Consider the following 22,271-nt stretch of genomic DNA (forward strand, 5'->3'; position numbering starts at 1 on the left):
CCCTGTGACAGTTGGAGGTCTGAAAGCACTTACTGTACATTTCAATATCCTTCATTACCATACTAAAAAGTGCTGGTATGAAAGTCACCCAGTCTGATGGAGCATTTATGCTATGCCATGGTAATTCACAGGTTCTGGGCCCAACCATGGCAAATCGGACCAAGCTGTGTAAAGTGATGTGAAAAGACATGGTTGACAGTGAAATGCATCACAAATATGCCCCTGGGAATGTATCACCGTCCGTTGGCCATGATTATAGAAATACATATGAGGCAAAAGCAGTTTAGGAACACACAGTAGTTCCTCTCTATGGCTTTAGTCTTGAGCAATAGTGTTACTACATCTGAACCCAATATGATACCCATCTGCCAACAGTAACATAAATGGGAACTGATTTTTACAAGCTTCAAAGATGCCACAAAAAGAGAGTGGGATAGGGCCTGAGTGAAAAGCTATATTGAATGCTCTCCTTAACGACTGTGGTTCTTATACATAGGGCTTCATAAGAATTCCAAAGAGATAAATAGCGTAGCTGCCGAGGAAAAAAACAAACAATGTGAAAGTGTTTGAAAAATGTGCCTGGCTTTAGTGTGTTTTAATGCTTGCAATATACATATGCAGAAAGGCTTATAGAAGAGAGGGGCAAAGGGATGGGGCAACTGTTTGGGTCTATTATAGTTAATCATATGGGGTAGTGAGGAGTAAACAAAAGGCATCACTTACTTCAAATCCATCCATTCAGTCATCATAAAAGGAACTGTTCCTCGATTTTGTCACGCCTATAGTCCTATACAGACTGTAGCAACAATCTAATAGGCTGTATATTCTGTCTTGAAAACAAAAAACAGTATGGCAAACTGCCAGTATTGGAAAGTTGTTCCAAAGTTCAAGTCAATAAAATACATTTCAGAGTTCATACTATTGTCATAAATGTATCATCACTGAAGTTACTTTGAAACTTTCACACTTTCGAGATACTGTACCTCTAACTTAATCTATTGGTGGCCATTATTGTCACATCCAGTGCAAATCTGACAGGCGATGAGAAAAACGGATGGATTTTGTAACACTATTGGCTAAGAGGCAGAGTGTGCAAACGTAGGAGCTAGTCTAAGTCTGGAGGCAGTGTTCTGCAGTACTGCAGCGTCCTACATCTGAAATGTGGTTCAGGGATCTGGGGGAGGTCATTGACCTGAAGAGAATGTGTTTAAGAGCTGAAAGACATGCAGCTTTTCATAAAACATGGAGACAAGGAATTTGCTCTCTGGAATACTGGCGGGATGCATTTGAATTCAGAGACTTACCCACTGGGCACACACTGGATGAATCAATGTTGTTACGTTGAGCCAATGTGGAATAGACGTTGAATTGACATCTGTACCCAGTGGATAGAGACTGGAGTTATTCCTTTGTTGATTGACCTGAATTAGAGTGTAAAGCATTTGCTTCACTGAGACGTCTGGAAATGGTTTGAAATGTCTCTTTCCACTGAGTAGGTAGTTAAGAGGAGAGTTGTTGCTCTAAGGAAAAAGTGTCATATTTAGCTTTGAACCAACCAACCAGTTGCAGTGACCACTTTTTCAGTTAGGAGAGAGGTGGAGATGTCATTGTATCAGGGCGCTAATGTTGAGATGATGATATAATGACAGGTTGGTATGCTCCATAAAAAGAGAAGTTATAATTACCTGCTAAATACCCTCAGGTCGGGACTTGTACCAAAACAGAACTGTATGGTTCATTTTTCTGTAAACCAAACCTGTCTGTGCTCTCTCTCTCACTATAAAAATGCATAGCTAATTGAATAACATGTATTACAATTTCTCTCTCAAGAAATATCATTACATAAGACATAACCTTGGCCAATTTGGTGCTTTTATAGATAGTATACAAAGCTGTACAACTTGCACTGTTTGCACAAGGTGGAACGTTTTTATTGTGTTTCTGTCTTAACCCTCAGCCTGTGTTGTCTGTTAGCACACATTACCTCTTTATGTAACAGTCATGTTTCTGTCTTAACCCTCAGCCTGTGTTGTCTGTTAGCACACATTACCTCTTTATGTAACAGTCATGTTCCTGTCGGACAGAAGCCAATGTCAGTGGCGAGTCCATTAAGACCTGAGATGTTCCCCATTTTGTCCACTGTGTCAGGCTCATTGTGAGCATACTGCTTCATGAATGGGCTTCCCTACAGGCCCAAGAAATACCAGCTGGGTTTTGGTCAGCGTTTGGTACACTAACGGAAGGAAGCAATGCTTATAATATATGGTTCAAATTCATTAAAAAAAATACTAAAAACCTGACAATATAACATTTTCACAGTTCAGTATTTAGGGCTGAAATGTCATATTTGTGTAGTTAGGACTGTTTTTGACTAAAATGTAATAATTTGTCAGTATCAATACAATAATAGGCCTAGTACTTTTGAAGGTCCGTGGTATTTTCTACAGTCTGTACGTTTGGGGACTGGATACTCTGGTTAAATGGTACAAACTCGGACATTAGGAGATAGTATCCAATTGCATAATTGGCTTTTAGTGGCTCTGTGAACTTTGGTAGACCCATCTTGAAGATCGTCAACCGTCAGTACTACTGAGTGGCGATCACAGGCACATCCACTATCTATCTGCTCTAGTAACCAACATCTATAGCAGACATTTCCAGCCTCCTCACAGCACTAAACAATAATAACTGTTGACTTTCATAAATTCAGTATTTCCTATTAATGTTCTGTTATGGAACAGTTAATAGAACATACAGTATATACAATAGCCGATGGATAGCCAGCCCAGAGCCGGCATGATCCTTTGTTTAAACATGGGTGGGTGAATGTAGGGATTATATGGTCTTGTGGTTCAAATATAATTTTCCACCATCGTCGGCAACAGATCTCCAAGTCCTATCAATGCTTCTCTACTGTACATTCCCCGTTCATCTCAGAAAGGAACTATTCGATTTGGAATGACTGTATGTACATTGTGTAATCATTTAATTCAATATTTGTATATTTGGATCATAGAGTTAAAGATGCGTTATTAAAGGTTTTGTATCATTTCAGACAGTAGTTTTGAAAGTATGGGCTCATGAGGCAAAACGGGGGCCCGAAAATTGTGCACAATTGTGTACAACGTCATCCATTCGTATGATATGTTACATATGATATGTATGATACATATGATATATAAATATATATATAATTGCAATTTGTATGATAGGTTACAAATTCCAATTCGTACTTTATGTTATGAATTTGTAAGTCCCTGCATACCACTGCTGGCTTGCTTCTGAAGCTAAGCAGGGTTGGTCCTGGTCAGCAGCATACCACCCTGCATACCACTGCTTCTGAAGCTAATCAGGGTTGGTCCTGGTCAGCAGCATACCACCCTGCATACCACTGCTGGCTTGCTTCTGAAGCTAAGCAGGGTCGGTCCTGGTCAGCAGCATACCACCCTGCATACCACTGCTGGCTTGCTTCTGAAGCTAAGCAGGGTCGGTCCTGGTCAGCAGCATACCACCCTGCATACCACTGCTGGCTTGCTTCTGAAGCTAAGCAGGGTTGGTCCTGGTCAGCAGCATACCACCCTGCATACCACTGCTGGCTTGCTTCTGAAGCTAAGCAGGGTTGGTCCTGGTCAGCAGCATACCACCCTGCATACCACTGCTGGCTTGCTTCTGAAGCTAAGCAGGGTTGGTCCTGGTCAGCAGCATACCACCCTGCATACCACTGCTGGCTTGCTTCTGAAGCTAAGCAGGGTTGGTCCTGGTCAGCAACATACCACCCTGCATACCACTGCTGGCTTGCTTCTGAAGCTAAGCAGGGTTGGTCCTGGTCAGCAGCATACCACCCTGCATACCACTGCTGGCTTGCTTCTGAAGCTAAGCAGGGTTGGTCCTGGTCAGTTCCTGGATGGGAGACCAGATACTGCTGGAAGTGGTGTTGGATGGCCTGTAGGAGGCACTCTTTCCTCTGGTCAACACAAATATCCCAATGCCCCAGGGCAGTGATTGGGGACACTGCCCTGTGTAGGGTGCTGTCTTTCGGATGGGACGTTAAATGGGTGTCCTGACTCTCTAAGGTCATCAAAGATCCCATGGCACTTATCGTAAGAGTAGGGGTGCTAACCCCGGAGTCCTGGCTAAATTCCCAATCTGGCCCTCAAACCATCACGGTCACCTAATAATCCCCCGTTTACAGTTGGCTCATTCATCCCCCTCCTCTCCCCTGTAACTATTCCCCAGGTCGTTTGCTGCAAATGAGAACGTGTTCTCAGTCAACTTACCTGGTAAAATAACGGATAAATAAAAAAATAAAAATAAAAATGGACCCCGATCAATCTCATGAAATAACTAAGAGGAAATTTGAGATGACTTGGATTGCAAATGGCAAAGGCATTGATCAAGAGCAATGATTGTTATGGATAAATAAGATACGAGTGAACCTCCAGAGAGGATTCCAGTAAAATAGACCAATTCACAACAATCACACACAGTAAGTCAAGAAGGTTTGAACAAGGTTCATACGATAAACCTTTAAAAAAAAAAAAAACATTTCCACAAACCCTGTGCTTTGGGAGAAGATTGAAATGTTGTCCTTAAACCTTCCAAGCAGTCCTATTTGCAATTTCAACATAGGCTCCACCATTCCTTGGCTGATATTATGACCAGTCTTGTGTTTACTACGTCTCCTCTTCTTTAGGGGCCTATTCATGCACAAAGCTGCTTACAGCTCCTTTAGTGCTTCCTGGACAGTAGGCCTATACTTGCCATGGGATTTCTACCGGCCCAGCCCCCCCATAATTAGGCCACCCACATTCACAGTCATACGCCTGGGATTGTGTACTCTGAAAGATTCCTTTGAACTTCATATTGGAAACTGACTGATTGGGAAGAATGGAATTGAAGTAGGGGCTCTGCTGCTTTTCAATTAATGTACCATTGAATACATTTAGGTAGCTAGCACCTTGGAGTTTTCCTTGTTTGCTAATTTGATGAACACTGTATCTGAAGGAGAGACTCACTTTTTCAGTAGCAAGTTGCATTTTATTAGGATATGACACAGGAATTCTCCATTTCTGATGAACAATCTGTGATTAACCTTTGTTAGGCCGCTATATCAATGTTATGAAGTGCATCAATGAATAGGGGAGACTATGTATTCACAATATAGCCTATTCAAATGCTACAGATGTGGATGAATATGAAAGGCTTTTGATTGAATTTGTGGTCCTTTAGATTTACATGAAATCGAATCATTCTGATGAATAAAGTGTGACACAATTAAAGTGCATTAAATCCTACATTTTCAAGAACATTCCTTCAAAAGCTCTTCAACGTTTGGAGAAAGCAGCAAGACAAGGGCTCGGGAAAGTCCCCTCTGTTGGTATGTTGTAAACTTAGATGGTTCTATTAAGTTTTTTTTTTTTTTTTTTACAATAAATTCAATTAATGATTTATCTCTAGTTCTCCAGAAGCCTCTCCCATTTCTTGGGAAAATAAAACATGAATGCATGCCCATAAATTAGGATGAGACCACTTAGGTTTAATGACATTTTGAGCAATTAAATGTGTACTAGGAGGATAAAGTGACCTTTTGAATTGAGCTTAACACATGTATGTATTTCAGTGTAAAGGTATAGGAGGTCCCCCCCCCTCAGAAAAAAATCCTCTTCAAAACTAGATGTCACTTCACTTCCCGAAGTTGCTGCCTTCTTGGGACAAGCTTGTAAAATATATTTAATCTCAATAGGATTTAGAAAAAGACATAAAAACAAATATGTACAGTATGTGGTAAATAGGATAATCATGTAGCCCTAATGTGCTTCACAGCACTGCACAGAGTTTTGAAACAAAGTTTCCATGGACCTCTTTGGTACTCCTATGCTTCAGCTACAATGGGAGTGGTTTTCATACCATAATGTAGCTAGTTCTCTTCTGCGGGTTGGGACCAATTAAGTAGCCTCTAGGCAACTTATTTGAAAACAAATGATTATCACTGTAAAATTATTAAAATGCAGAAAGCCAAAATAATCTGAAAATAAACATTACCAGGTATTCTCATTCATTATTTGGGTCTAAATCAAATCAAATCAAATTTTATTTGTCACATACACATGGTTAGCAGATGTTAATGCGAGTGTAGCGAAATGCTTGTGCTTCTAGTTCCGACAATGCAGTGATAACCAACAAGTAATCTAATTAACAATTCCAAAACTACTGTCTTATACACAGTGTAAGGGGATAAAGAATATGTACATAAGGATATATGAATGAGTGATGGTACAGAGCAGCATACAGTAGATGGTATCGAGTACAGTATATACATATGAGATGAGTATGTAGACAAAGTAAACAAAGTGGCATAGTTAAAGTGGCTAGTGATACATGTATTACATAAGGATGCAGTCGATGATGTAGAGTACAGGATATACGTATGCCTATGAGATGAATAATGTAGGGTAAGTAACATTATATAAGGTAGCATTGTTTAAAGTGGCTAGTGATATATTTACATCATTTCCCATCAATTCCCATTATTAAAGTGGCTGGAGTTGGGTCAGTGTCAATGACAGTGTGTTGGCAACAGCCACTCAATGTTAGTGGTGGCTGTTTAACAGTCTGATGGCCTTGAGATAGAAGCTGTTTTTCAGTCTCTCGGTCCCAGCTTTGATGCACCTGTACTGACCTCGCCTTCTGGATGATAGCAGGGTGAACAGGCAGTGGTTCGGGTGGTTGATGTCCTTGATGATCTTTATGGCCTTCCTGTAACATCGGGTGGTGTAGGTGTCCTGGAGGGCAGGTAGTTTGCCCCCGGTGATGCGTTGTGCAGACCTCACTACCCTCTGGAGAGCCTTACGGTTGAGGGCGGAGCAGTTGCCGTACCAGGCGGTGATACAGCCCGCCAGGATGCTCTCGATTGTGCATCTGTAGAAGTTTGTGAGTGCTTTTGGTGACAAGCCAAATTTCTTCAGCCTCCGGAGGTTGAAGAGGCGCTGCTGCGCCTTCTTCACGACGCTGTCAGTGTGAGTGGACCAATTCAGTTTGTCTGTGATGTGTATGCCGAGGAACTTAAAACTTGCTACCCTCTCCACTACTGTTCCATCGATGTGGATAGGGGGGTGTTCCCTCTGCTGTTTCCTGAAGTCCACAATCATCTCCTTAGTTTTGTTGACGTTGAGTGTGAGGTTATTTTCCTGACACCACACTCCGAGGGCCCTCACCTCCTCCCTGTAGGCCGTCTCGTCGTTGTTGGTAATCAAGCCTACCACTGTTGTGTCGTCCGCAAACTTGATGATTGAGTTGGAGGCGTGCGTGGCCACGCAGTCGTGGGTGAACAGGGAGTACAGGAGAGGGCTCAGAACGCACCCTTGTGGGGCCCCCGTGTCTATAGTGTCATGGACAGACAATATGACACTAGATAGTAAGAAACGTTAACCTGTTCACATGAAGTTATGTACATCTCTTATGGTGGTTGTCCTTGCCTGCAAAGGTACAATCTCAATAACCACACACAGTCCAAGCTCTTTGTATGTTTCCCAGGGGGAGCAGGAAGTCTTTGGTTTGATGATGCAGGTTTTGATTGACGTGCCAGTGTCACGCCAATAGAGTTAGGAATGATGGTGCTTTCAAGACAACTGGGAACTTGGAAAAAAAACAAGGTCAAATCATGAAGTCAGTTATCTTCAGGTCGGAACGTTGCAGCTCTAGAAAGATACCCAAGTTCTCAACATGGAATTCCGAGTTGAATGACTGTTCCAAAAAAAAAGTGTCTGCAAAGGCACTGAAGTCTAAGATTTACTAGCTCCAAGTTCCCAGTTGTTTTGAATGCGGCATAAGAATCATTATTGGGGGATGAGGAGGACCATTTTCCATGGACCATTTTTGTCCAGAAATCATTTAGACATTCATTGCATTTAATAAAAAAATATATATTTAACTAGGCAAGCCAGTTAAGAAAAAGATTCTTACTTACAATGACAGCCTACCGGGGAACAGTCTTGTTCAGGGGAAGAATGACAGATTTTTACCTTGTCAGCTCAGGGATTCGATCCAGCAACCTTTTGGTTACTGGCCCAATGCTCTAACCACTAGGCTGCCACCACAATGTTGTAAAGCTGCACTCTGATAGTCGGGAAACAAGTTCAGGGAGTGAGTAAATGTAATGAATAAATGAAACACGTAACAAACAGCGCACTGACATGAAACAGGAACAGAAACCATGACAACTGGGAAAAGGGGAGTGACTTATACAGGGCAGGTGATCAAGGAGGTGAAGGAGTCCAGGTGAGTGTCATTATGAGCTAATGCGTGTAACGATGGTGACAGGTGTGCGCCATAACGAGCAGCCTGGTGACCTAGAGGCCGGAGAGGGCGCACACATGACAATTGTAGTAACTGCGCTCTCTAGGGTTGCTATTTTCTTGAGTTTTATCGTGTCAATTAATTTGTGACATTCCTGGATTAGTCATTATAAGTAATAAATACGATAGTCAGTCAGTTTAAAAGAGGTTAAGGGTACAAGACTGTGTCATAAACATTAAAACAGGTCTGTACCCAAACAATTTGAACTTTTACTTTTAAAAATCCAGCTCTCTAACAACACGTCTCTCACCATTGCCGCCTGCTATAGACCACCCTCTGCCCCCAGCTGTGCTCTGGACACCATATGTGAACTGATTGTCCCCCATCTATCTTCAGAGCTCGTGCTGCTCGGCGACCTAAACTGGAACATGCTTAACACCCCAGCCATCCTACAATCTAAGCTTGATGCCCTCAATCTCACACAAATGATCAATGAACCTACCAGGCACCACCCCAAAGTCGTAAACACGGGCACCCTCATAGATATCATCCTAACCAACTTGCCCTCTAAATACACCTCTTTTGTTTTCAATCAAGATCTCAGCGATCACTGCCTCATTGCCTGCATCCGTAATGGGTCAGCGGTCAAACAACCTCCACTCATCACTGTCAAAAGCTCCCTGAAACACTTCAGCGAGCAGGCCTTGGTTCTCTCCAGACCTGACTGCCCTTAACCAACACAAAAACAGCCTATGGCGTTCTGCATTAGCATCGAACAGCCCCTGTGATATGCAACTTTTCAGGGAAGCTAGAAACCAATATACACGGGCAGTTAGAAAAGCCAAGGCTAGCTTTTTCAAGCAGAAATTTGCTTCCTGCAACACAACCTCAAAAAGGTTTGGGGACTCTGTAAAGTCCATGGAGAATAAGAACACCTCCTCCCAGCTGCCCATTGCACTGAGGATAGGAAACACTGTCACCACCGATAAATAAATCCACTATATTTGAGAATTTCAAGAAGCATTTTTCTACGGCTGGCGATGCTTTCCACCTGGGTACCCCTACCCCGGTCAGCACTGCACCCCCCACAGCAACTCGCCCAAGCCTTCCCCATTTGTCCTTCTCCCAAATCCAGTCAGCTGATGTTCCGAAAGAGCTGCAAATCAGCAAGGGCTGGACAATCTGGACCTACAAATCAGCAAGGGCTGGACAATCTGGACCCTTTCTTTCTAAAATGATCTGCTGAAATTGTTGCAACCCCTATTACTAGCCTGTTGAACCTCTCTTTCGTGTCGTCTGAGATTCCCAAAGATTGGAAAGCAGCTGCGGTCATCGCCCTCTTCAAAGGGGACACTCTTGACCCAAACTGCTACAGGCCTATATCAATCCTACCCTGCCTTTCTAAGGTCTTCGAAAGCCAAGTCAACAAACAGATTACTGACCATTTTGAATCCCACCATACCTTCTCCGCTATGCAATCGGTTTTAAATTCTGGTCATGGGTGCACCTCAGCCACGCTCAAGGTCCTAATCGATATCTTAACCGCATCGATAAGAAACAATACTGTGCAGCCGTATTCATTGACCTGGCTCTTTTGACTCTGTCAATCACCACATCCTCATCGGCAGACTCGATAGCCTTGGTTTCTCAAATGATTGCCTCGCCTGGTTCACCAACTACTCCTTTGATAGAGTTCAGTGTGTCAAATCAGAGGGCCTGTTGTCCGGGCCTCTGGCTGTCTCTATGGGGGTGCCACAGGGTTCAATTCTTGGACCGACTCTCTTCTCTGTATACATCAATGATGTCGCTCTTGCTGCTGGTGAGTCTCTGATCCACCTCTACGCAGACGACACCATTCTGTATACTTCTGGCCCTTCTTTGAACACTGTGTTATCAACCCTCCAGACTAGCTTCAATGCCATACAACTCTCCTTCCATGGCCTCTAATTGCTCTTAAGTAAAACTAAATGCATGCTCTTCAACCGATCGCAGCCTGCACCTGCCCGCCCGTCCAACATCACTACTCTGGACGGTTCTGACTTAGAATATGTGGACAACTACAAATACCTAGGTGTCTGGTTAGACTGTAAACTCTCCTTCTAGACTCACATCAAACATCTCCAATCCAAAGTTAGGCTTCCTATTTCGCAACAAAGTATCCTTTACACATACTGCCAAATATACCCTCGTAAAACTGACCATCCTACCGAACCTCGACTTCGGCGATGTCATTTACAAAAGAGCCTACAATACCCTACTCAATAAATTGGATGCAGTCTATCACAGAGCCATCCGTTTTGTCACCAAAGCCCCATATACTACCCACCACTGCGACCTGTATGCTCTCGTTGGCTGGCCCTCGCCAAACCCACTGGCTCCAGGTCATCTACAAGACCCTGCTAGGTAAAGTCCCCCCTTATCTCAGCTCACTGGTCACCATAGCAGCACCCACCTGTAGCACACGCTCCAGTAGGTGTATCTCTCTGGTCACCCCCAAAACCAATCCTTCATTTGGCCGCCTCTCCTTCCAGTTCTCTGCTGCCAATGACTGGAACAAACTACAAAAATCTCTGAAACTGGAAACACTTATCTCCCTCACTAGCTTTAAGCACCAGCTGTCAGAGCAGCTCACAGATTACTGCACCTGTACATAGCCCATATTTAATTTAGCCCAAACAACTACCTCTCCCCCTACTGTATTTATTTATTTATTTTGCTCCTTTGCACCCCAATTTTTCTATCTCTACTTTACACATTCTTCCACTGCAAATCTACCATTCCAGTGTTTTACTTGCTATATTGTATTTACTTTGTCACCATGGCCTTTTTTTGCCTTTACCACCCTTTTCTCACCTCATTTGCTCATATTATATATAGACTTATTTTTCTACTGTATTATTGACTGTATGTTTGTTTTACTCCATGTGTAACTCTGTGTCGTTGTATGTGTCGAACTGCTTTGCTTTATCTTGGCCAGGTCGCAATTGTAAATGAGAACTTGTTCTCAACTAGTCTACCTGGTTAAATAAAGGTGAAATAATATATTTATTTATTTTTAAAACAAGGACTGTGTACATATCTCTGGCTATGCTGGCAAAATCACTACATATCCCATCGAGCCAAATGGGGGATGCTGCCTATTGTCACAGTTCGAAGACCAGACAGAAACGTCCATTAAACCCTACGCCAATGACACCGGTGGATCTCAAAACTGAAATTGGATCTGCGTTAAGTAGCAACGATATCCTTTGCCACCATCGTTTTATGACAGGTATCTCGAACCAGTCACGACTATTTAACAAAACAATATAAAGAATTTTCAAGTTTCTTTCCAGAAAATGTCTTAGTCACATGATTATATAACTAGCAAAGGAGTTTTCAAGTTAAGGTTGCAATATTTATGAAGTTTGGCAATGAGGATGAAAACTAGCATAGTTCAGCCAGAGACACTAGAGAAAGGAGGAGATAGGAATCCTATTGGGCAATGAATGAAGGAAATTTTAACGCCCCACCCAGCAGACTGTCGTCCAATCACATTCACGTTGTCATGATACGTCACGTGGTTGTTAAGCTAATCGTCACATATTCCTTTCTCAAAGTCAGGGTATTATGGTACGTTCAAGACAACTGGGAACTCAGGATAAAACTAGGTCAAATCATGACGTCAGTGATCTTCATGTTGGAAAGTCAGAGCTCTAGAAAGAGGCCCAAGTTCCTGACTTGGAATTCTGAGGTGGATGACCATTCAAAACGATTTTCCGAGTTTGATTTTTTTTCAAGTTCCCAGTTGTCTTGAAAGCACACACATCTGAAGTCGGAAATTTCCGAGTTCCCAGTTGTTTTGAACTCTGCATTAGTTGAGAAACTTGCCTATTTTATTAGAAAGTAGGCAATATCACGATTCCAAATATATACAAAATTACAGAGAACAATTATCTTACATCTCGGGAAAAGATTTGTAATGTTGTTCTTCTTGTTCACAAAATTCACTCCCATTCTCTACTTGAAGAAGAGCTCTCCTTGTCACAGAATGCACAGCGTGGGCCTTATGCACACTAGGCTAACTCAGGTGACAGGTTGTCGTTTTTAATGCCCTGATATCAGGAGCTGGAAGCGAAAAGTTTGATAAAACAATTCAGAAACTGAAACGAATAAATCAGATTACTTATATTTAAAGAGAGCAAATCAATATATAACACCGAAATCAGCTGTAACTGTCAATAGTAAAACAAATCTTAAAACGATGTTTAAGTGAACCCGAATACAGAAAATAAATGGTGTGAAGTTGCTTCCAGACACAGTAGACTCCTCCTCACAGTCTGTCCTTTTGAGTTTTGAATCAGAGTCTTTTCCCGACAAAGTCATGTTAGGATATATCAGTTATCCTTTTTGAGCTTTTGTGCCGAATCCATTGAGGTGTTTCAGTTGCCACGTTTATGGTCATGTGGCAGCAATGTGTAGGAGGGAGTTTCCAAGATGTGGGAAGTGTGCAGAAGGGCTTGGGACAGAGGATTGTGTAGTTTCGGTGGGAAAAGTTGTGTGTGTCAAATGTAGGTGTACCCATGTTGTTGGGGATTGGAAGCGTCTGGTGGGAGTGAGGCAGGTTGAGGATGCCAGAGTCAGAGTAGTGCAAAAGGCGTCATATGCTGAGGCAGTGAAGAAAGTAGAGGAGGATTGGTCAAGGGTGAGGCGTCCTAAGAGGATACCTGTGGGAAGTAGATATGTGCCAGCAGTAAGGGAAAAGCCAAAAAGTGATACAGTATGTTTCAGTAAGGTATGTGAGTGAGCTAGCTCCACTAGTCCAGCACCATTTCAACTTCAACATTTCAACATCATCAAATCTCCTATGCTTACTTGTCAATGTATTATACTAAAAGATTCCAAAAACAATTTAGTCCAATCAACGTAAGCTAAATATCATGTGGCTGTTCATAGTACTGATTTCTCTCTCTCTGTGTGTGTGTGTGTGTGTGTGTGTGTGTGTGTGTGTAAGTAGAAAAAACATGTTGACTCATCCTACTTGTAGAGAAATGCCAATGCCGTCCTCCTATCTATCATGTTGACGAAATGGTTCACGCGTTTAGATTATGTTGTCCTAGGCAACCTGGCTAAAATGCTTGCTTGATAGCCTAACTTCCTTTCATGGTAAACGATGCACCAGGCCAGCTAGTTAACATTAGCCTACTACATCTAGCTACATATTGAAACTCCATCCTCCCAGGCCAGATGCACAATGTATGAATTTATGGTTTTATCAGAACCGCCGTTGTAATCATTGTCCAGCAAGGAAAATTAAGTAAAACCACAAGTCTAAATCTCTATCTCCTTCCATGGCTAATTTTGGAAAGGGACAATTTTAGCTAGCTAGTCACCGGAGGACAACGACACAACGAGATGCAACAATTCAAGTTTTTGTCTGTCAATGACGTTTGGCTTGATGTTATGTGATTGGTGTGAAGCCAAATCCAAACTGGCTTCCCTTGACACTGTTTGGGGGGGCTGTTTCACTCACTCTGATGTTTCTCCAGTGAGATACATTCAGCCTCTTGAGAATTGAAGGAAAACACAGAGACGAAAGATATTATTATTAAGATATTATTTTCTATGTATTTTGTATTTATTTTTTGTCAATTTTTGGGGGAAGTCTGGCTTCCCTTGGCATCCACGAATACACACCACTGATTTTAATGAATGTAGCTTGGAAGGGTGTTTTTTCCTTTTCCCCTTTCCCAAAGTATAATGGATTTATACTATAGTCCAGTTGGGGGCGGTAATGGATATTGGATGCCAACCGCCGTTAAACCCCACCGAAGAAGAATACTCCTCCTACTCACCACTATGGTCACGCCACTGACATGCCTCTCGGAAAAGCACGGAACCTCGCTGAAATTTGTACGTGAACTTGCTCTCGTATATCGATAGAGTACAAATCGGAGCTATAGCAAAGAAGATTAAAACCCACCTTTTAAGTAATGGATTAATTTTTGTCGATTGATCGACAACTTTATCGGTACTTCCAGAGGCTTTTGGGTTTGTCTGGCTAACGTAACGAGGTATATTTTGGGGATAGGAGTATAATTGTGTGGGCACACGGGAAGGAAGGAGGATTCATCCGATTCGCCTCAACCTGGGCACTCTTCATGCATGTGAGTCGTCCTCCTCTCAAGCTGTGTGCTTAGTATGTTTAGCTAGCTAGCCATGATGTAGGCTAGCACGTTAGCAATGCATACAGGCTAAATACTGTGCTACCGTCAGCATTGTGTCGTATCGCTTTACTTGCAACGAATTATGTGTATTTAATATTGGCTTAGCGTATAACGTTACATTGTTAAAGAAAGTAGTTCAAGTTAGATAGCTAGCATGTTCAGTTAACGTTAGACATTTCGATTGCTCGTCGTCAGCCATGCAACACCGCTAGCTAACGGTAGTAATAAAGAAATGTCACGTTATTCATGCAAAACGTCGTTACTCATAAGGTCTTACAATGTTAGACATAACGTGAACACTTCAGATTACTGCATGTTAATTTACCAATTAGCTGTCAACATGCCAGGCGTCATTTGAGCCTACAGCCCATTGTCTGTGGTAAAGCTAGCACTACTTGGCGTTAGGTAGTTACAGTAACTAGCTGCTGCTATAGAGTGCAACGATAGAACGTTAATTAGCTAGCTAGTTTACAAAAGCTGCATTTGTATTGCTTGTTGTAGCGTCACATTGTAGCTACGTGACTGGTGCATACGATATCGTGTTTTATTGGCATTCATCATGGATGAAAAGCATGACCAAAAGGTTTTTTCATCTTAACTACTTTGTCTGTTTGCGTTCCAGCTCAGACATTATGTAAACGTAAACCTTTTAATTAGTTAGTTTATAACTTATATTTTGGTGCTCATTCAACCACTGTTTGTTTGAATATTGGGTTTATTCAGCGGAACTAATCATATTGGCACTAGTGAGGAAACCACCATATGACAGCATTGGGTATTGTTGCTGGTTCCTTTCTTGTAAATGTAGCCACCACCACTAATCTGTACTTGATAATACATTATTGCAACATGTTGCAAATGGCTTCTTCTGCTCTGTATTGCAGGTCAGGGGTACATTCTCAAGGCTACTGCTGCAGGCCATATACTGATGGAAACACACTGCCGGAGGCACCACAGGGGTGCTTTTGAGAATGTCCTAAAGACAAGTTTTTAAAAAACACAATCACCCAGAGAACTATTGAAAACTAGAACGTTCAATACGTGTTGTTTTTCTTTTTTGGCCCGAAGTGTGTTGGCTCAGTTAATACATTCTCAGAAAAACAAGAAGAGTAACCAATTGGTGGGACCTGCCCGAACAAGTTATTCACACAGTGTTTATTTTCTAAAGAAATAACAGCCCTGTGGAAAATAAGTAATCACGATGGCTGCGGAAGGATATCAGTACAGGGCACTTTACGACTACAAGAAGGAGAGAGAGGAGGACATTAACCTCCATGTGGGGGACATCTTAACAGTGACCAAAGGGGCCCTGGGGGCTCTCGGGTACAGCGACGGCCTGGAGGAAAGGCCCGAGGACATTGGCTGGCTGCCTGGCTTCAATGAAACCACTCAGGAAAAGGGGGACTTCCCTGGGACATATGTGGAGTTCATTGGGAAGAAGAGGATCTCTCCTCCCACTCCCAAGCCGAGACCCCCCAGACCCTTACCCATGGCCCCGGGCTCTTCCAAGGCTGACTCTGGTGATGAACAAGGTGAGTTATTAAGTCTGCCTTCTTCAACCAAACTCCAATACCATGTTTCTGGTACCAGGTATTGGGATGTAGTTGTGTTTGTTTGTACAGTACTAAACAAAACGATGTTCAGTGTAAAAAAAACAAAGCTATTAAATCATTTCAAACCGCATGGGTATTTTTAAAAATATATATATATATATTTTTACATGCCCCCCACACCCACAGGTTTTGATTGAGTAGGCACCACGCAGTTAAGCCAAACTTTTCTCCTGCATTAACAGCCAGTTGCTGAAACACAATGACATTCCAAAGACTAATCCACCATTGGTTTGCAGCCAAGCTGACATGTAAACCCTGCGGTGGTGGAATGGTTCATCTTTCATACAGACTAATCTCTTGGTAACATGACCAATGAGTTTTTAGATACATCACCCCTTACAAACCCTTTTGTTAGATTTAATCTAAGATACTTTTTCACCCTCAAAGCAAATCCAGATGGTAGGCTGCTTTGTGAATACCCTTCCCCTAAGTGTTCAACACTGAGTGTTCAATCATCCCTCAGTGATATACAGTGCATTAGGAAAGTATTCAGACCCCTTGACCTTTTCCACATTTTGTTATGTTACAGCCTTATTCTAAAACTGATTAAATTGTTCACCCCCTTACACACACTACCCCATAATGACAAAGAAAAAACAGGTTTTTAGAAATTTTGGCAAAGTTATAAAAATATATTTTTTAAATAACATTGTATTTGTCACGTGCCCATACAACAACCTTTTACATAATTATTCAGACCCTTTACTCAGTACTTGAAGCACCTTTGGCAACGATTACAGCCTTGTCTTCTTGGGTATGACGCTACAAGCTTGGCACACCTGTATTTGGGGGAGTTTCTCCCATTCTTCTCTGCAGATCCTCTCAAGCTCTGTCAGATTGGATAGAGAGCGTCGCTGCACAGCTATTTTCAGGTCTCTCCAGAGATTTTTGATTGGGTTCTGGCTCTGGCTGGGCCACTCTCAGACATTCAGAGACTTATCTGAAAGCCACTACTGCATTGTCTTGGCTGTTTGCTTAGTGTCGTTGGAAGGCGAACCTTCGCCCCAGCCTGAGATCCTGAGCGCTCTGTAGTAGTTTTTCATCAAGGATCTCTCTGTACTTTGCTCCATTCATCTTTCCCTCGATCCTGACTAGTCTCCCAGTCCGTGCACTGAAAAAAATCCCCACAGCATGATGCTGCCACCACCATGCTTCACCGTAGGATGGTGCCAGGTTTCCTCCAGATGTGACACTTGGCATTTTGGCCAAATAGTTAAATCTTGGTTTCATCAGACCAGATAATATTTTTTCTCATAGTCTGAGAGTCCTTTAGGTGCCTTTTGGCTAAACTCCCAAATGAGCTGTCATGTGCTTTTTTACTGAGGAGTGTCTTCCATCTGGCCACTACCATAAAGGCCTGATTGGTGGAGTGTTGAAGAGATGGGAGAACCTGCAGGAAGGACAACCATCTCCACAGTGGACCTCTAGAGCTCTGTCAGAGTGACCCCAAAGCTCTTCTCACCCGATTGCTCAGTTTGACCGGGCGGCCAGCTCTAGGAAGAGTCTTGGTGGTTCCTAACTTATTCCATTTGAGAATTATGGTGGCCAATGTGTTCTCTGACCTTCAATGGTGCAGAAATGTTTTGGTACCTTTCCCCAGATCTGTGCCTCGACACAATCCTGTCTCGGAGCTCAACGTATAATTCCTTCGACCTCATGGCTTGGTTTTTGCTCTGACATGCACTGTCAACTGTGGGACCTTATGTAGACAGGTGTGTGCCTTTCCAAATCATGTCCCATCAATTGAATTTACCACAGGTGGACTCCAATCAAGTTGTAGCAACATCTCAAGAATGGTCAATGGAAACAGGATGCATCTGCACTCAATTTTGAGGTTCATAGCAAAGGGTCTGAATACTTACGTAAATGGGGTATTTCTGTTTTATATTTCTTTGTACATTTGCAAACATTTCTAAAAAACGGATTTCAATTTGTCATTATGGGATATTGTGTAGGTTGATGAGGGGGGGGAAACTATTTATTCATTTTTAGAATAAGGCTGTAATGTAACAAAATATGGTAAAAGTCAAGTTGTCCTAATACTTTCTGAATGGACTGTATATATATTTTATACCTAAAGGGGTCTTATATGTCAAAATCAAATGTCTAAGTGATCCATGGTATGACCATCTTAAAATAATTCCATGTTGGCTGAGTAGAACCACCCCAACGGCCCAGACTTTTAGAGATTAAATATCCACCCCAAGTTAAGTCTGATGTCTGCAGAAAGAATGGGGTGTTAGCTATAAGACATCTTGAGTTAGAAAATGTAACTAGAGTAAGTGAAGTGGATTGTCACCAGGTAACAGAATTATATTAACATCAGTTGTCCGTGATCTGTACTATACAGAAATGCAGAACGTCATAGACGTCTTATGTTTCACAAGTTCACATGTTTCACAAGTTTGGACATCAGAGTACGTGTGACTTTTTTTTTACACCATTTATTATTTATTAATGGCTTCTCCATTTCTTCGCCGCACCAACCCTTTTAAGCGCTCGCTTTTCTGCACAGACCCTTTTTAAGCACAACACGCTCTGCTGACACTGTGCTTTCTCAGCAAGCAGCAGAGTAGTGCTGTCTCTCTCGCTACGCTATGCATGCAGGTTTGAGCAGAAATTTTGAAGGAAAACTTCAAGAAAATTCAACCATAAACATATTCCCAGGTTTTTCTGTAGTAACATCAAACTTAATTAGCATAGAAGTACAGTAGCTAGGTAGTTATGCTAACGTTAGCTATCATGCTAACGTTAGCTATCTAGCTAACCAAACCATGGCTGAATGCCTCTTGATTAAACTCTAATTTCCCTCAATGATTTTAATCAGAACAGGACTTCCATTCCATTTAGCTACTGTTTTTGTTGTAGTACTCAGGTTAAAAGATTTAAGCAACCAATTTCTAGTAGTAGCAGCTTGTCAGTTCATGTTGAAGAACATGGATAAGTAGCCTACGGGTAAATCCATTTTGAATTCTATCACATTTTTATAGCATTCTGTTTGATTTAAACAACTTTCCTTACATGTTTGCCCATGGAAGAAGTGGTCAGTTATTATTTGGACCAGAATGCCAAAACATTCAGGAGATAAAGGTGCAAAAAAAATTGACCCATTTTGCATAATCCACCATACATTGAGACATCAATGTTTTCATCACTGGAAAGGATAAATGGTTGAGTTTGGTTATATATTTTTTCAATCAGGTGGTTTGTGTTTCCAACGGAAATCTGTTTGGGAATGTTGATTCCTAGGCTATTCCAATCGTTGTAGTAAGCGGACCATGTGCCAATGTTTGCAAGGGAGCCATTGTCTCGACTCTTTCTTTATTTCAAAAGAAATAGGCCTATAGGGTCAAGCAAGTCAGTTGACATTGTTTGCTTTTATTTTTTTGTTTCAGTTACCTCATTTGCACTTGCCCTTGCAGTTTGGTCCATGTGGTTACTTTGGCCCAGCATCAAACGCTACCAGAGAAAGACGATTTATATGGTGGGACTACAATGTCAGCCTTGATAACAAGTGGGAGTGCTCACAGTAGCCCCACTGAATGCTAACCAGGGCCGGAGGACAATGGTGCTTGGCTCTGGTCCAGCGCCCAGCGCATTGTGTTGCTGTGCAGCACCTGGTACCAGCCCACCAATTGGACCTCTGGAGCACTTCTCTTTGTTACTCCTCTTGGCCTGCATCGAAAATAGATCAAATTCAATTTCCCTTTGGGCACAAAGTCATGTTTTTGCACCCATCATTCTACACTACATAACCAGAAGTATGTGGACACCTCTTTGAACATCTCATTCCATAACCATGGGCATTAGTATGGAATTGGTCCTCCCTCTGCTGCTATAACAGCTTCCTCTCTTCTGGGAATGCTTTCATCTAGATGTTGAAACCAGAGGTCGACCGATTATGATTTTTCAACGCCAATACCGATTATTGGAGGACCCCCCCAAAAAGCCGATACCGATTATTGGAGGACCCCCCCAAAAAGCCGATACCGATTATTGGAGGACCCCCCCAAAAAGCCGATACCGATTATTGGAGGACCCCCCCCCAAAAAGCCGATACCGATTATTGGAGGACCCCCAAAAAGCCGATACCGATTATTGGAGGACCCCCAAAAGCCAATACCGATTATTGGAGGACCCCCAAAAAGCCGATACCGATTATTGGAGGACCCCCCAAAAAAGCCGATACCGATTATTGGAGGACCCCCAAAAGCCGATACCGATTATTGGAGGACCCCCCAAAAGCCGATACCGATTATTGGAGGACCCCCAAAAAGCCGATACCGATTATTGGAGGACCCCCAAAAGCCGATACCGATTATTGGAGGACCCCCCAAAAAAAAGCCGATACCGATTATTGGAGGACCCCCCAAAAAGCCGATACCGATTATTGGAGGACCCCCCAAAAAGCCGATACCGATTATTGGAGGACCCCCAAAAAGCCGATACCGATTTATTGGATGATCAAAAAAAAGCCGATACCGATTAATCAGCCGATTCTTCTTTTAAAAATAAAATTTATTTTATTTATTTGTAATAATGACAATTACAACAATACTGAATAAACACTTATTTTAACTTAATATAATACATAAATAAAAAATCAATTTAGCCTCAAAATAAATAATGAAACATGTTCAATTTGGTTTAAATAATGTGAAAGTGTTGGAGTAGTGAAAATGCAATATGTGCCATGTAAAAAAGCTAATGTTTGCTCAGAACATGAGAACATATGAAAGTTGGTGGTTCCTTTTAACATGAGACTTATAGGACTATTTCTCTCTATACCATTTGTATTTCATATACCTTTGACAATTGGATGTTCTTATAGGCACTATAGTATTGCCAGTGTAACAGTATAGCTTCCGTCTACCTGGGCTTGAACCAGGAACACATCGACAACAGCCACACTCGAAACAGCGTTACCCATCGCTCCACAAAAGCCGCGGCCCTTGCAGAGCAAGGGGAACAACCACTCCAAGTCTCAGAGCGAGTGTTGTTTGAAACGCTTTTAGCACACCCCGCTAACTAGCTAGCCATTTCACATCGGTTACACCAGCCATTAGGCTGATAGACTTGAAGTCATAAACAGCGCTGTGCTTGTGAAGAGCTGCTGGCAAAATGCACGAAAGTGCTGTTTGAATGAATGCTTACGAGCCTGCTGCTGCCTACCATCGCTCAGTCAGACTGCTCTATCAAATCATAGACTTAATTATAACATAACACACATAAATACAAGCCTTAGGTCATTAATATGGTCGAATCCAGAAACTATCATCTCGAAAACAATACATTTATTCTTTCAGTGAAATACGGAACCGTTCGGTGTTTTATCTAACGGGTGGCATCCCTAAGTCTAAATATTCCAGGCTGCCCAAACTGTTGCATATACCCTGACTCTGCGTGCAATGAACGCAAGCGAAATGACACAATTTCACCTGGTTAATATTGTCTGCTAACCTGGATTTCTTTGAGCTAAATATGCAGGTTTAAAAATATATACTTCTGTGTATTGATTTTAAGAAAGGCGTTGGTGTTTATGGTTGGGTACAGTTGTCCAACAATAGTTTTTTTTCTCGCAAATGTGCTTTTGTTAAATCCTCCCCCAGCGTTGCATCGATTATATGCAACGCAGGACACACTAGATAAACTAGTAATATCATCAACCATGTGTAGTTATAACTAGTGATTATGATTGATTTGTTTTTTTTAATAAGTAAGTTTAATGCTAGCTAGCAACTTACCTTGGCTTCTACTGCATTCGCGTAACAGGCAGGCTACTTGTGGAGTGCAATGAGAGGCAGGTGGTTAGAGTTGGACTCGTTAAATGTAAGGTTGCAAGATTGGATCCCCCGAGCTGACAAGGTGAAAATCTGTTGTTCTGCCCCTGAACAAGGCAGTTAACCCACTGTTCCTAGGCCGTCATTGAAAATAAGAATGTGTTCTTAACTGACTTAGTTACTGCCTAGTTAAATAAAGGTATACATTTTTTTTCATCTGCAAAATCAGTGCCCAAAAATACCGATTTTCGTTTGTTATGAAAACTTGAAATTGGCCCTAATTAATCGGCCATTCCGATTAATCGGTCGACCTCTATTTGAAACATTGCTGCAGGGACTTGCTTACATTCAGCCATGAGAATTGTTGAGGTTGGTCA

At 42.1% G+C, this 22,271-nt stretch overlaps 1 protein-coding gene across 1 annotated transcript in view; it reads left to right on the top strand.

Moving 5' to 3' along the window:
• Window positions 1–14,117: 14,117 nt before the first annotated feature.
• Window positions 14,118–22,271, top strand: part of LOC115147159 (phosphatidylinositol 3-kinase regulatory subunit alpha-like) — a 54,983-nt gene continuing 46,829 nt past the window's right edge. The window contains exons 1-2 of the mRNA XM_029689212.2: window positions 14,118–14,441; window positions 15,386–16,033. Of these exons, the coding sequence (XP_029545072.1) occupies window positions 15,703–16,033 (331 nt within the window). The 5' untranslated portion in view covers window positions 14,118–14,441; window positions 15,386–15,702. The remainder of the gene's footprint in view (window positions 14,442–15,385; window positions 16,034–22,271) is intronic.

The sequence above is a fragment of the Oncorhynchus nerka genome, linkage group LG19 (assembly GCF_034236695.1).
Source record: "Oncorhynchus nerka isolate Pitt River linkage group LG19, Oner_Uvic_2.0, whole genome shotgun sequence".
Classification (NCBI taxonomy): Eukaryota; Metazoa; Chordata; class Actinopteri; order Salmoniformes; family Salmonidae; genus Oncorhynchus; species Oncorhynchus nerka.